This window comes from Lithobates pipiens, unplaced genomic scaffold, assembly GCF_037356315.1.
Source record: "Lithobates pipiens isolate NorthernLeopardFrog02 unplaced genomic scaffold, aLitPip1_a1.2 Scaffold_28, whole genome shotgun sequence".
In the NCBI taxonomy this organism is placed as follows: Eukaryota; Metazoa; Chordata; class Amphibia; order Anura; family Ranidae; genus Lithobates; species Lithobates pipiens.
In genome coordinates this window covers 123,329,522-123,346,043 of record NW_027507789.1, presented here as the reverse complement: position 1 = coordinate 123,346,043, position 16,522 = coordinate 123,329,522, and the positions used below count along the sequence as shown (strand labels likewise).

At 43.2% G+C, this 16,522-nt stretch overlaps 1 protein-coding gene across 1 annotated transcript in view; it reads right to left on the bottom strand.

Annotated features, from left to right (window-relative positions):
- The window catches only part of LOC143935594 (inactive phospholipase C-like protein 2), a 303,650-nt gene that overhangs the window by 134,327 nt on the left and 152,801 nt on the right, over positions 1-16,522 (bottom strand). The window contains exon 2 of the mRNA XM_077459578.1: positions 3,333-5,813. Coding sequence (XP_077315704.1) covers positions 3,333-5,813 — 2,481 coding nt within the window. The remainder of the gene's footprint in view (positions 1-3,332; positions 5,814-16,522) is intronic.

The following is a 16,522-nucleotide window of genomic DNA, read 5'->3' as shown; positions in this document are numbered from 1 at the left end:
CGTTGCTGGTCCTTGTTGGGCATATATTGTAATGCTCTTTTTTTGTTCATGCAGTCTGTGGGCTTGCCCTAGACTGTGCCATGCTGTACCCTATACTAATAATCCACTAGTGTGTGGCAGCGACTGAAACAGTCCTGGATGCAGAGACCAGGTTGGGCAGGACAGGATAGATAAAAAATAGCGGGTGTCACACCTATATCCACGTTTGCTACAGACGCTGCATCTTTTTTGGGGTGCTCTTTGGGTAGAGATACCAGGGAGGACATCTGGAAAATGCCTCTCATGCAGCCGACTCACTGCATCTGGATTGGGAAATAGGGCCACAGCGCCTTCTGGATACAAAAGGCTGCGATGATCTCTTCCATTACATTTTTGGAAGGATCCACTTTTATGATGCTTTGTATAGTACATAAGCTTTGAACAGAGACAATTGGAATAAATATACGGACACCTTCTTGTGTCTGGACTTACGGGCAACTAAGTACGGCCCCATCATCTGGTCGTTAAAGTCCACCCCTCCCATTTTAAGGTTGTAGTCATGGACACAGAGGATTCCCAACAACATTAGTCCCCTTTGCAGTTTGAACTGTCGTATCTGTGTGAATGGAAGACAGAATGAAAACGCTCCATTTGTACATCCACCTCACTGCAAGCAATTTATTACTTCTTAAGCAGACTCTCTCCCTCCGTCTAAGGCGGGTATTTACCAGCCCTTGGGGGAAGCCCCGGCAATTAAATTGCATGGTGCCACATGCACCAATACCAAATTCAAAAAGGTTCCTAAAAAGTGTCACGTTTGTGTAATAATTGTCCATGTACAAGTGGTACCCCTTTCCAAATAAGGGTGACACCAAGTCCCAAACAATCGGACTCATCTACACAGACAGCTTGTTGGGGCATATACAAGGTTGCAAATCTATACAAATATTCAGTGAAAAACAGCTAAAAAAAAAAAAGGAGTGTTAAATTTGCTATTTCCACCTGAATTCCAGGTTGGCCGGAAGTCTGTGGGCTGCCAATCAGGATTTGCAAGCACATCAGGAAGGGCACTATGGGTCTGGGGTTGAATTCTTGGTGGCTGTGGGACACTACTTGTGTTAGCCACCGCATCAGCTTGAACTGCACTTATGGGACTCGCCACATCACCAAGTGTTACTGCAGTGCTTGTTTGTCTATGACCAGGATGTATTAGGCTGCTGGTAGAGCACTAGTACTGGCACTCTGCTGCATACGAGATTGTAGCACCTCAGCAACCTGGGAACGGGGTCAGATTATCAGGGACTTCTAATCCATTGTCAGAGCTATCTGTTAGGGTGCCGCTGCTCTCTATTTCGTATTCTGAGCCAGATTCTGACAGTGAGGACTCCCCATCGCTCTCATCTGTCATGCTCAGTATCCTGTAGGCCTCTTCACTAGTGTACCTTTCGTTCTACATTTTAGATAATAAATTTATAGGTACCTAGTATGACTCACAGGGGAAAAAGCACCTGGTTTGGACCGCTACAAAAAATGTAACTGCTAGCACTAGCAGAGACAAGCCTGACTCTGCTAATGCTGCGGTTTTTGTGTGCTGAGTATCAGAAGTGACAGTGATCTACCAACACTGCACTTGTTGGGAGAGGGGTGGAGGGGCTAAACACAGGTGCTGGCATGTGTCGGGCTGATCCTGCGAACGCTGTGTTTTTGGGAAAACTATACTATTGGGGATGCGAGTATAGTTCTGATCTGATCAAAGATATTGATCCGTTCAAACTATACTAGTAATGGAGGTGTATGGTGTGTGTATTAGTGTTACTGGCAATCAAAGGGTTAAAACATATTCATGAATATGTGGCGGACAATCTGACGCTGTCTGCTAACTGGCATCACCCGTGACACTAATACAGTGATCAGAAAAAATGATCTGTACACTGTACTAATGATACTGTGACAGGGCAGTGAAAGGGTTAATTGGGGGTTAAAACTTTAGGGAATAAATGGTTGGTACCCTGACCCTATCTGGGACTGACGTTAACGCTATCTAGTGACATTAATACAGTGATTAGAAAAAAAATATGACACCGTGACAGGGAGTGAAAGGGTTAACGGGGGGAGGCTCAAGGGGTTAAATGATGTGTTCTGGTGTCAGTGTAGTGCTTGTACTCACTGTAGATGCTCTTCTCTCATGCTGGAACCAAAAAGGACTCTAGGAGAGAAGATTGCATAATTTCCTGTGCCTGTGTTTACATTACACATAAATCAGTGGCCTGGACCTGATGATTGGTCGGTTCTGAATCAAATCCGATCACCGCCGGGTCGGTGGGCGCAAATCACATACGTGTATGTGATTTCCTGCAGATGAGCCACCCTGCTGCAGTAAATGTAGGTGGGGCAGTCCAGAAGAGGTTAAGGTTTTGTGGTTATGAAGCTAATACATTTTTCACCCTAATGCATTCCTTGAATACCCACTACTTGTATTGTTCCTTAACCTCCCTAAACACTTACCCGAGTCCTATCTTGTTTCAATGATGTGCCCCGTCTGCAGCAGCACTGGTCTGGACGGAGCGGGGGGTGAGGCTGAGTCATGCTGTGTGTGCAAGCGGCTTGCTATGGGGGCAAACATGAAGGTGCAGACAGTGCCAGTGAGGGACCCCAGAAGAGGTAGTTCAGGGCCACTCTGTGTAATACTTGCATAGAGCAGGTAAAAATTCAGTAGGCAGGTAAGCTCTAGAACTAGCCCCCCACCACCACCCCCTCCGGTTGACTCTCAGATAAAGTTCTCACATTAGTTGACAAAAGTCCTTATTTATGAAAATGGGGAGTACTCTACAAGGTGTACAGTTCTTTGGCCTCTACTAAACAAGGGAAGTGTTGAAAACAGCATCTTATTCCTTTAAAACTAAAAGGTGCATAAAGGGAAAATGAGGATCCAGCATCTGCATATGTGACAGGTGCTTTTTAAATGTCACTCAATGATGTGCATCACTCAGCCCGATCTCACTGGATGCTGCAGCCAAGGTTACCTTAGGACAGGTTTGAGTTTCACTTGCAGAATAATCCAGTGTTAGCATGTTCTAATTACAGAACAGTATTTCAAAAACTCTGCATTAGACTCAGAGAGCACAGCAAGATTTTAATACCCATTCAGCTTATGCTTAATTAAAAGGTAGGAGCAAGAAAGGAAAAATGTAGCACATACAGGTTATATGAATCTAGTGGAAGAAAAACGCAGCGGAAGGGATCATTTAATCTTGATGTATACAGAGCCATAAAAGCTCTAATTTTACCCAGAAGATGTTTTAAAAAGCTTTTGAAAAAGGGAGTAAACGCAAAGATATATGTAAGTGAATTACCTGAACATTTTCTCGAAGATCAGTGGCCTCTCGAAGGGAAGGAGTAGCCGTTCTAAACACCTCATCAATTGCTTTGATGCCTGTAGTCTTTGTGGATGTATATTCACGAATCTTCTTGCCTTTTCGTACAGAGAGCCCCCTCTTGTGTGCTTTTCCTCCTCCTCTTCGGTTAGTGATAGCAATGTGGACAAACAATGTGGTATTTTGGAGGAACTCGCCTGTTAAAGACTGTAAAGGAACATGCCTAAAGCCAGTCTGCAGGCACTCAAATGGGATGGTATACTGGGCTATAAACTCATCTCCAATGAAGTCATCATCTAGTACTACAAACCGCAGTATAGCCAACTCTGGAAGGTTTATGTGAAACTCAAAGCTGTCATCAAATATTGGGTTGTCACCATTTTGTGTTACTGTTTTTGTCCGGTGTTCTGCACAATCGGCGGGTATCCCATGTATCTCTACGTAAACATATGGTTCAACCACATCTCCCTTTGCTCCTGATCCTTTAGGTTTAGGGAGGTTTTGACCACTAATAATTTTTAGGTGAAGCAGCTGAGCCGACACACCAGGCAAAGAGTCCTTTGCATTGGCGCTAAAATAGGATACTTCTTCCCTCATTATTGAGGGTCGAAGGACATAGCCACAGTTTCCATTCTGTCTAAACCATCCTGTATTAAGATCCATCATAAGACCTGGGGTTTGGTAGTTCATGGACACAATCTGGCAACCACATTTCCAGAAGTCTTGAGGGTTCATATTGCTAGAATCTATTCGCATTGAACTTGGGTAGATCCTCGAGAGGAATCTTTTGTTGTATTTCACAAACTCTTCAGGATATTCATTGGCAAAGTGACTAGCAGTAACCTCATTAAAGGAACATATGTGCCAGTATTTTTGGTTTCTTTTAGAGTTTTCAAAGTCCCTAAACCTTACGGACTGGCAGAGAGTTACCTGGTCGGAGAGTTCTCTACAGAGTCGCAGCTTTCTGTTGGCAGCCCCATTAAGATGTTCACGATCATCGTGACCCAATCTCCTAGCAATCTCCATGCCTTCATCCTCATCTGTTACATCTCCCTCTGAGTCAGAATTATCTGAAGGCAGCTTCTTACCTTTTATTAGAATCTTGCCTTTCAGTTGCTCTGGAGAAGGCAAGTAGTTTTCATCATGGCATGCTGGATCTAGGTAAAGTTTGTCACCAAGGATCTTTTTTAAGCACTGGGCCATGAAACGCTGTTGTCGAACAGAGCAATGAACTACCAAACAAAGGATTAATGGGTACTCTGATGCTTCAAATGCATACTTGTCTATTACACTTATTACACTTCGGAAAGCCACCTGTGAAACCACAGACACGCCAAGGTAGATAAGAGGCTCATTATCTGGGCCATCCCAAACAACAAGCTCAATGCTACGACATCCCATCTTAAGGGCTTGTATATAGCCACTAATATCGGATGTGCCCCAGTAGTGGTCTTCTAGATGGCATGCATTGTGAGCAGAGTTGATGTAGTAGTGTGATAATGGCCTTGTCATATCCTGACAGACCACTTTTTTGTGAGGATCAAATATATAACAGTCTAATGAAAGAAGATATCGGGTGAACCCATCAATTGTGAGGTATCCTTTTTCACGTCCTTCTTTGGAAGGCTCATATTTCTTGATGATTTCCAGCGCTATAATTTCATTTACCTCTTCCATACCTTGCTCCACTTCCATGAAGATCATCAGATCTTTTAGGTCCAAATACTCTTTATTGCTAGAAAACTGAACCAGTAAAAAGAATACCTCTGGTCTGGTACACAGTTCACAGTAGGCCTCTACAAAAACATCACAAGTAATATTACTGCCATATTTATCACTAACTTTCTGCAATTCCTTGAATTTTAGCTCTACTGTTGAAGTCTTCATACCAGGGTTAAGTCCCTTGATAAGCTGAATGGCTCTAGACAATGGAATCTGTCCTTTTTTTTCTATATCAGCAATCTCAAACAAAGATGAGATCCACAGTGTTCTTAAACTTGTTTGATTAGCTCCTACAACATCCGGAGTGTGCTTTCCATAAGATACCAAGTACCTGAGACCCATCACCCAAGTGTTGACAATATCAGCAGTACTGGCAACAAGGTCCAACGATTCATAGTTTTCCCCATAAATGATAGAAAAGGCACATTCTTCTGGGAACTGATCAGACAGGCCATTACTTCTCAAAACTGGAGTTTTCTTTCCAACACGCACCTCACGAATCGATTTAATTTCCAGTTTAGCTTTCTCTGAATCCTTCTTGGAAGGCTCCCATCGTAGAAAACGCATATCTGGATCTAAAAGGAAAAAACGATTGTACATCCTGGAGTTAGAGCGCACTTTCTTCATCTCGCACCCCTCCATCATGAAGGAGATGCAAGCAGCTGTGCTGTTGATCTTTCGATTGTTGGGCATTGTGCTGAAGGACACCGTTTTCTTTTGTTTTTGACGGGATCCATCCTAAGAGGAAAAAACATTAAAAAAAAAGGTAAGTGAAGTGAAAAGAAAAACAAAACAATGCTACATGATAAGTCCTTTGTGGGTTACAACAATACCCTTTCTTTTATGGGTTAATTTGGCAATAAATGCACCCAGATCAACAGGTTCCAAGATATCACATCAAAAGTCAACTGGCTGGTTTTGTACTTCTGATATCTCTAATGTTTACATAAGACCAGTCTACTGCCATTATAAGGCCCCTTTCACATTGGGGCGGTGCGGGCGTCGGAGGTAAAGCGGCGCTATTTTTAGTGCCGCTTTACCGTCGTTTTAGCGGCGGTATTTGGTTGCTAGGGGGCGTTAGTGGACGAAAAAGGGTTACAACTACCCACAAAGCGCCACTGCAGGGCGCTTTGCCAGCGGTATAGCTGCGCTGCCCCACTGATTTGCCCTATTGATTTGCTGCTAGCAGGACTTTTTTTTACCGTCCTGCTAGCGCACCGCTCCAGTGTGAAAGCCCTCCGTGATGACATACGACGGGACTAGAAAAGGAAGTTCAATAGACAGTAGCCAATAGCTGCCCTTGTGTCGGATTTGAAACATGTTCTATATCTAGGTCAGTTTTGAAGAAAAAAATCTGATGAAGCCCACACACAATCGTAATATCCGACGGAATGATTCCGTCTGACCTTTTCTGCCGGAAAGTTTGTCGTGTGTACACAGCATAAGGGAGGATTATAACCAGTCAGCTTTTTTTTCCTTTCTTTTGTGTCCCATAGGAAAGATTTCCCTTTACTTCCTGTCCCATAACCAAAATGGGAAGCGAGAGGAAATCCCTCCAAAGTGAGGGAATCCCAAGGTGTCACCAGGGTCATCAGAATTTGTAAATGTTCCAAATTCCCCATTGGAAGATTTACCATCTGTTCCTTTTCATTTTGGTGCCAAACCCAAAATGTGGAATTTTCTTTTACTTTCACTTTAAATGATAACAATAAACAGGACAAATAGTGAGGGTGAATCAGCAATAAAAACGGAGAGATGTTCTATCTGAACTCTATCCAAAACTTAAGTCACACTTTAAATATTCATTTCACAAATACTGTACAACAAGCAATATTCCTTTTACTATTTATTTATTTTGAAAACAGAGTATGTATTTAAAAATGAAGAGCAAAAGAAGAGGAACTTCATGTTAGAATAATGAATACAAAACAGAGCTGATAAAGCTGAATATACAGGCAAATCTTCATTTCCCTGTGAAAGGATGTGCCTGTCCACAGAACTTCTCAACTGGTCAAGGAGATCACATGACATTAACCACTTCAGCCCCGGAAGATTTGGCTGCGATACGCCACTGTGTCGCTTTAACTGACAATTGCACGGCCATGCGACATTGTACCCAAACAAAAATTTTTCTCACACATAGAGCTTTCTTTTGGTGGCATTTGATCACCTCTGCGTTTTTTATTTTTTGAGCTATAAACAGAAGAAGAGCGACAATTTTGAAAAAAAACACAATATCTTTAACTTTTTGCTATAATAAACATCCCACATTTTTTATCAAAAAAAAAAAAAGTTTTTTTCCTGTTTAGGTCGATATATATACTGTACAAATGTCACTGGCAGGGAAGGGGTTAACACTAGGGGGGATCAAGGGGTTAACTGTGTTCCCTATGTGTGTTCTAACTGTAGGGGGGGGGGGTGGAACTGTCTAGGAGGAGAGAGGGATCAGTCTTCATACATAGTATGAACACACGATCTGTCTCCACTTCCCTGAGAGAACCGGGATCTGTGTGTTTACATGCACAGATCATGGTTCTCGCTCTGTCACGAGCAATTGCCCTAGTGGCCAAAAGGTGAAGTGACATAAGGTTTCGCCCAGCCCTGCTATTCTGCCGCAGAAAAACTGCGGCGGCTGGTCCACAAGCGGTTAAAGGACCAGCAGGGCATTTTGGGAAGCAACAGGACCTGGACGAGCTTAAATTTTACACTTGCATGTCTGGATCCTCTTTGGCATGCCGTTTTCCTTGAAGACTTGTTTATGCATCTGTTCATCAATTTAAAATGCCCAGTATTGTGACGAGTTTAAAGAGTGGAGCTGATTTATTAAGGCTGAGTTCACACTCATGTCACATGAGGTGTGAAAATCAATGTTTCCCTAAGGGAGCTATCTTAACTGGTCCGACTTTGAAAATGCTCCCTGCACTACTTTGGTCTGACTTTGATTCTACTTCAGCCCACTGAATATCATTGAAGTCGGATGAAAGTCGGATCGCCATCTTGAATGATCCGACTTTGGCATACGACTTGTGCTCTGATGATCTTAAGGGGGAACTCCATACCAAATTTTAAATAAAAAACCGGTGTAGGTTCCCCCTCCAAGAGCATACCAGGCCCTTTGGTCTGATATAGATTTTAAGGGTAACCCCCTATGCCGAAATAAACGGCATGAGGGTTCCCCCAAAATCCATACCAGACCTTTCCCCGAGCACAGATCCCGGATCGTCAGAAAAGGGGGCTGGGACAAGTAAGTGTCCCCACGAACCATACCAGGCCGCATGCCCTCAACATGGGGGGGTGGGTGCTTAGGGGCAGGGGGGCTCACTGCGGCCCGCCACCCCAAAGCACCTTGTCCCCATGTTGATGAGGACAAGGGCCTCTTCCCGACAACCCTGGCCATTGGTTGTTGGGGTCTCGGGTGGGGGGCTTATGGGAATCCGGGAGCCCCCTTTAATAAGGGGCCCCAAGATCCTATGTGAATGAGTATGGGGTATATCGTACCCCTACCCATTCACCTGGGGGGGAAAAAAGTGTAAAAAAACACACTAAACAGGTTTTTAAAGTAATTTATTAGGCAGCTCTGGGAGTCTCTTCCGACTTCTCTCTGGCCTCTTCTCCTGCCGGGCTTCTCCGCTATCTTCTGCTCTTTTGCCGTTCTTTTGCTAGCATTGGCCTGATCTTCTCCGTTGTCTTCTTCCCTCGTCTCTTCTTCCAATGTTGACACTACGCTCTCTCCCGCTGTAATGCCGTGTGCGGGGTGCGCATCGACTTATATAGGCATGGGGTGTGGTCACTGAGTAATGTCATCCGGTGACCAAGCCCCTTATGACATCACCGCCCCATCAGGTCGCCGTTGACATCACCCGGTGACCACACCCCATGCCTATATAAGTCGTTGCGCACGCGGCATTAAATCGGGAGAGAGCGTTGTGTCAACATCGGAAGAAGACCAGAGGGAAGAAGACGATGGAGAAAATCGGGCCAACGCCAGAAAAAGAGCAGGCAAAAGAGCAGAAGATAGCGGAGGAGCTTGGCAGAAGAGAGCAGGAGAAGAACCGGAGACCGGGAGAAGAGGCTGGAGAGCGGGAGAGGAGGCCGGAGAGTGGAAAGAGACTTACAGAGCTGCCTAATAAATTACTTTAAAAACCGGTCTAGTGTGTTTTTTTTATTGACATTTTTTTTCCCCCAGGTGAATGGGTAGGGGTATGATGTACCCCATACTCATTCGCATAGGGCGGGGGGCCGGGATCTGGGGGCCCCCTTATTCTGATAAGCCTCCCCACCTGCAGACCCTGACAACCAACGTCCAGGGTTGTCAGGAAGAGGCCCTTGGAGGGGGAACCCGTGCCGGTTTTTAATTTAAAATTTGGCATAGAGTTCCCCCTCAAGATTCATACCAAACACAGTGCCTGGTATTGGAGGGAATCCAAGTCAGATCCCCGTTCATTGAAGTCAGACGCATCTCTGACTTCAAGTCACAGGGCAAAGTCGGATCCAAAGTAGGACGAGTGTCGTGTTGCATCAGTGAGAACCCGGCCTAAAACTGGATAGCGCAAAATCTGGTGCAGCTGTGCATGGTAGCCAATCAGCTTCTAACATGACAAAAAAAAAAAAACTGGAAGCGGATTGGTTTCTATGCAGAGCTGCACCAGACTTTACACTCTATAGTTTTAGGAAATTAACCCCAGTATCTCCACTTTTGGTGGGAAAAAAAAGCAATTTCCTCTGGGTGATCAACATACACTTCGGGGATGTAAGACTGACCATACATTATACAATTTTCTTGTACAATTTTCCTTTTAGATTTACCAAAACCATATAATATGAGGTCAAACCTAAACACTTTCAAGTTGTATGCAATCAGGCAGGCCCTTGCACTACATAGTTGGAAATAAATCTAAAGAAATTGAATAAGATTGTATAATGTATGGCCAGCCTTAAACTTTGTAGCAGTTTCTTACCGGTTTCTCTGAAGAAATAGATGTTTGTTTGACCATGCCCTTTGCAGACTCAATGTCAATGGGGGGGGCTGGTTCATTTTAATCACCTGGTGCACTCTTATGCCCTGTACACCTGGTCGGATTTTCCGATGGAAAATCTTCGATGGAAGCTTTTTTCGGAAATTCTTACCATATGTAGGCACCATCTGACATTTTCCATCGGAATTTCCAACACACAAGATTTGAGATCTGGATCTCAAATTTTCCAAAAACAAAATCTGTTGTCGGAAAGTCCGATCGTGTGTACACAATTCCGATGCACAAAGTTCCAAGCATGCTCGGAATCAAGATCAAGCAGAAGAACCGCACTGGCTATTGAACTTCTTGACATTCGCAATTTCCGACCAACTTTCTGTGACCGTGTGTATGCAAGACAAGTTTGAGCCAACATCAGTCGGAAAAAAAAACATGGATTTTGTTCTCAAAACGTCTGATCAATGTCTGATCGTGTGTACGAGGCATTACACTCCATTCACACTTGTGCTTGGACATCAAAGTCGCATGACAAGTCATACCCCATGTTTTCCAATGATATCCATTCATATATATGCAACTTAAAGTCACAGCACTACTTCAAAGTAGTTCATGTGCAACTTTGCACAGAGAATGAAGAAAAGAGAGCGCATCGGCCTTGTGCATGATCACAAGCAAACAAATTAAAGATCAGTCCTGAAACCAACAGTCTCCAGATGGTGATAGAGAGGATATCAGGGCCACTACTGCCTCATGCATTTCGAAGGAGTACCTTTTTCTTCAAAACCTACTCGGAGTACTCCTTAGAGACACATCAGACAGCAGTGGCCCTGATATCCTCTCTATCACCATCTGGAGACTGTGAGGGCCACAGACTTCAACGTTAACCCTCAAAGGTTGCATGAAAGTTGTACCTGAATGTTTTACATCCAACAGTGGTAAAAAGGTGGGTCCAACTTTGCAGAGAGACAACAAACCACAGCCAAGTCGCACCCATCCAAAGTTGCTTCAAAGTCTGCATTCCATTAGACGTAATTAACCCTTAGGAAGTATCTCACCAAACTGCAGTGGATGCCAACAATTTGACGTAGATCTTAATGCAGACTTCTTAGCCCTTGTACACACGGTCGGAGAATCTGTCGGAATGTGTCCTATCAGACTGTGTCGTCGGATAATCCGACTGTGTGTGGTATGCATCGGACTGATTCCGTCGGAATATCCATCTGACCCAATTTTCCAACATGTTGGAAATATTTCCCGACCAACTGGGCCGATCGGACATACTCCGATCATGTGTAGAGAATTTTGATCGGACCAAGTGCCACGCATGCTCAGATCAAATTCCTACATCAAAGCTATTGGCTACTAGCCTGAATGTAGTCCCATCGTAATGAAATTACGTCATCACGTTCTGAAAGATCAGATTTTTCGCCAACTTTGTCCGACCGTGTGTGTGCAACAGTTTCGGACAAGATCCGACGGACAAAATCGACGGGCAAAATCCGACGGATTTGGTTGTGGAAATCTCCGACCGTGTGTACAGGGGCTAAGAATATCATTGAGTCAGTGAGACAATCACGAAAAAATATTTCGGGGGTGTTCTATACAAAAACTGTGTACAGAAAGCCTACAAGGTTTTTGTTTTTTTTCCTTTTCACAAAAGGTTGAAAAGAAGTGGTGGGAAATCAAAAAGAAGAGAAGAACAAGCAGCTGGTGGGCCTGTCATTGGAGTTATTTGGCTGCTTTACCAAGCATATCCAAAGGCATGGCCAAGAGGTAGTTTCTAGAGGTCGACCGATATATCGGCCGGTCGATATATCGGCCGATATTTGCCGTTTTTTAAATAATCGGCATCGGCCGAGTTGTGCTCATAAAAAGCCGATTTAGAACTACAGCGGGACTTTGAAATGACTTCTGTATAGAAGTCAGTCTAAGTTGACTGAGTCGTCATAGCAACACTTTCCTCCACTCTGGGCAGGCTGCCAAGAAAAGAACAGAAAGATACAATGTTTACACTTGAATGAATTAAGTCATCTCTGTGTGTAGAAGTTCTCAGTTTAACCATTTAAAGACTAAATCTTTTCTGACACTTGTTGCTTACAAGTAAAAATCCTGTATTTTCTGCCAGAAAATCACTTAGACCCCCCCAAAAATGATATATATTTTTTTAGCAGAGATCCTAGGGAATAAAATAGCGGTTGTTGCAATATTTTATGTCACACGGCATTTGCACAGAGGTCTTTCAAATGCATTTTTTTGGGAAAAAAAATACACCATTTAAAAAATAAAAATAAAATAAAAACAGTAAAGTTAGCCCATTTTTTTTTTTTGTCCAAAAGTTTTGACTACCTGTTTTTATTTAATATATATATATATATATATATATATATATATATATATATATATATATATATATTTTTTTTTTATCTAAATCATACATACAAGTAAACTGATTGGAGGTTTGTTTTGTTTAATAAATGTTTAAGTGTAAGAAATTTTCTGTATCATGTATGAAGGCCGCTTTCACACTGGAGCGCAAGTTTTAGCGGCTCTTTTCCATCATTTTAGCGGTGCTATTTGGCTGCTAGTGGGGCACATATAACCCAGCTAGCGGCCAAGGAAGAGGTTAAATGCGCCCATGAAGCACCGCTGCCAAATCGCATTGCATGCGCTTCGGCAGTGGTGCCCTTCATATAAATGGGCAGGAGTGGTGGAGGAGCGGTATACACCACTCCACACGTGCTGCTTGCAGGACTTTTTTTTTAAGATCCTGCCAGCGCATCGCCTCAGTGTGAAAGCACTCTGTCTTTCACACAGACTGCAGGGGAGCCATTTTACAGGCACTTTACAGGCGCTATTTTTAGCCCAAAAGCGCCTTAAAACGCCCCAGTGGGAAAGGTGTGTTAGATCAAGGGGGATTAAAAATAAATAAATAAATAAAATAAAATCGGCCTAACATATCGGCCCAAAAAAATCGGCATCATATATCGGCTATCGGCCGCCATGATATCGGCATCTGCATCGGCCAGAGAAAAACCCATATCGGTCGACCTCTAGTAGTTTCCCTTTTTACATTTTGCCATTTGATACCAATTTCTTGACATTAGATAGTGCTTATGGTGTTCAGAGTGATCACATTTTCAAAAGCTGTCTTTTAAACAGCGGATGTATAAAAATTTAATTTTTCCACAACGTAATAAACTTCGTACCCTAATAAGCTCCCTTTAAATTCCTCTTCCAGCTTTTAAGAGTTGCATTCACTGGATCTCAGCAAACTGTTAAATACGTGCAAGGTTAACGTTGTTTTAGTCTTCAATTTCAAGCCACATATTTATTTCATCAGCCAATTAATGTACATTGCTCTAGGGTAAAACAGTAAGCCACTCTTTGGATATTGATATTTTCAGCAGACAATGATGAGCAGGGTTATTGTTGCATTTTAAATTTCAGGGTAGCAGTGTCAGGCCGCTTTATTCTGTTTTCATGTGTCTTTATACCTGAAGCCATATTTCTTCTTCAGAACAGCTATTTTACAGAAGACGCTATGAGTCATCGCCACGCTCTTCTGACTGAATCAAGTATTGGTTTTCCCCACAAAAAATTGTTAGAATAAATGGTCTAAAAGTTCAACAGTCATGAAATTCATTCCCCTAAAATCAGATGCTGCATGAAAATGGTTGCAAGTTCTGCTCATCAGGGAACCCCCACCCTCCAGATTAACCCCTTCCCGCCGAGCGTACGCAGATGTACGTACTCGGCTTCCGGGGGTTATACCGGGATGATGCCCGCACCTGCAGGCATCATCCCGGTACCTTTTTTTTACAGCAGGCGATTGGCTATCCAGCCATAACAACGGAAGCGGCTAAAAGCTGCTCGGCTGTTATGCCGGAGGAGCGGGAGGGGACATCCCCCCCTCCCGCCGCTGTTACCGATGATCCCACTCGATCGGGAGCACCGATTCACAATCTGATGCCTCCAGCTGCTGTGGCGGAAAACTGGAATGACGCCGTAATCTGCGTCATTCCAGTCTCCTAATAGTAAACACGGAAGCGACGTCATGACGTCACTTCCCGTTTACTCGGCTGCCAATGGCGCCGGTTTTAAAAAATTATACAGTATTCAGAATCGCAGTTTTCGGCGATCTGAATACATTGAAGTGTAAAGGAGGGATCGGGGGTCTTTTAGACCCCCGATCCCTCCATAAAGAGTACCTGTCACCACCTATTACTGTCACAAGGGGTGTTTACATTCCTTGTGACAGCAATAAAAGTGATCAAAATGTATTTATTTTTTAAAAACTATTTATTCATTTTAAAATAAATAAAAAAATAAAAATACATTTTTAAAGCGCAAGCCGTCCCCGCGAGCTCGCAAAGCAAAGAAAACGCATATGGAAGTCGCGTCCGCATATGTAAACGGTGTTCAAATCACACATGTGTGGTATCGCCCCGATCGTCAGAGCGAGAGCAATAATTCTACCACTAGACCTCCTCTGTAACGCTAACCTGGTAACCGTAAAAATGTTTTAAAGTGTCGCCTATTGAGATTTTTAGGTACTGTACTTTGTCATCATTCCACGAGTGCATGTGATTATAAAGTGTGACATGTTTGGTATCTATTTACTCGGCGTAACATTATCTTTCACATTATGCAAAAAAATTGGGCTAATTTTACTGTTTTGTTTTTTTTAAATTCATGAAAGTCTCCCTTTTCCCAAAAGGTGCGTTTAAAACACTGCTGCGCAAATACCGTGTGACATAAAATATTGCAACAATCACCGTTTTATTCTCTAGAGTCTCTGCTAAAAAAAAAAAAATATATATATATATATATATATATATATATATATATAATGTTTGGGGGTTCCAAGTAATTTTCTAGCAAAAAATATGGATTTTAACTTGTAAACACCAAATTCCAAAAATAGGCTTAGTCATGAAAGGGTTAAAAAAAGGTTGCTGAATGCAAAAATGTAAAAAATGCTTCCTGACTTCCAGCTCACTCACCTAGATGTCGGTGACATCACTCGGCCTTCTCCCAGGACCCTGGAAATGCCGAGAATGCCAAACCCCAGGAAAGCGCATCCTCACATTATTTAGGATCCTCACCTCAAACTCAGGAAAAGGGCCAGTGATATCACCAGCACCTATATGAAATGGTTGGAAGCTGGAGTATATGGTATGATCAGTGTTAGCACTTTTACCTATTTATGAATGATATAAGGTCTGGGATTAAAAGTACCATTTCTGTGTTTGCAGATGACTCCAAGCTATGCAGTGGAATAACATCCTTACATGTTGTCTCCAATTTACAAGCTGACCTCAATGCACTGTTTATTTGGCCAACTATATGGCAAATGAGATGTAATGTTCATAAATGTAAAGTTATGCAATTGGGGGCTAAGAATATTCATGCATCATAAATACTAGGGGGAGTACAACTTTGGCAATCAATGGTGGAGAAGGATCTTGGGGGTTTTGGTAGATCATAAGCTTAATAATAGCATACAATGCCAAGCTGCAGTTTCCAAAGCTAGCAAAGACCTTTCTTGCATTAACCACTTAACCGGCCCATAGCCGAATGATGGCTACAGGTCGGTTGGATAACTCTGGGATTTCATACATTGATGTCCTCCTAGAATCGCGTTTCTGCGGCCGTTTACCACGTGATCGCTCTGTCAAATGACAGAGTGATCACGTGTAAACAAACCAGCGTGATATTCAATTCCTCTTTCCCCTCTCCATCTAGTGTGAACGGAGAGGGAAGAGATCGGATGCAGCAGCTCTGTGGGCTGGATGTGTAGTGTCCACAGCGCTGCTCAGTGACACTGACAACTGCAGCCTCTGCCATACCTCCACCATACTCTGCATCCTACCATCCCTCCAACATTCTCTGACATCCTGCCACCCCTCCACCATACTCTGCCATCCCTCCACCATACGCTGCATCCTGCCATCCCTCTACCATACTCTGCCATCCCATCCACCCTCAGCCATTCTCGGTGATACACAGCCGTACCCGGCTGTACACAGCCATACTCAGCCATATCCCACCATACTCGACAGAGGTGATTAAATACCACCAAAAGAAAGCTCTATTTGTGGGAAAAAAGGACGCAAATTTCATATGGATACAGTGTTGCATGACTGAGTAATTGTCATTCAAATTGTGAGAGCACCGAAAGCTTAAAAATGTGTCTGGTTAGGAAGGGTTTAATTGCCCAGTGGTCAAGAGGTTAAGAGAGGTATGGACTCCAGAGAGAGAGATATCCTTTTACCCCTGTACAAATCGTTAGTAAGACCTCATCTAGAATATGCAGTTCAGTTTTGGGCCCCAGTTCACAAAAAAGGATATCGGGTAACTGGAGAAAGTGCAGAGAAGGGCAACCAAACTGATAAGAGGCATGAAGGAGCTCAGATATAAGGAAAGATACGAGAGAATAAATTCAGTTCCTCTAGATAAAAGGAGATTAGGGGG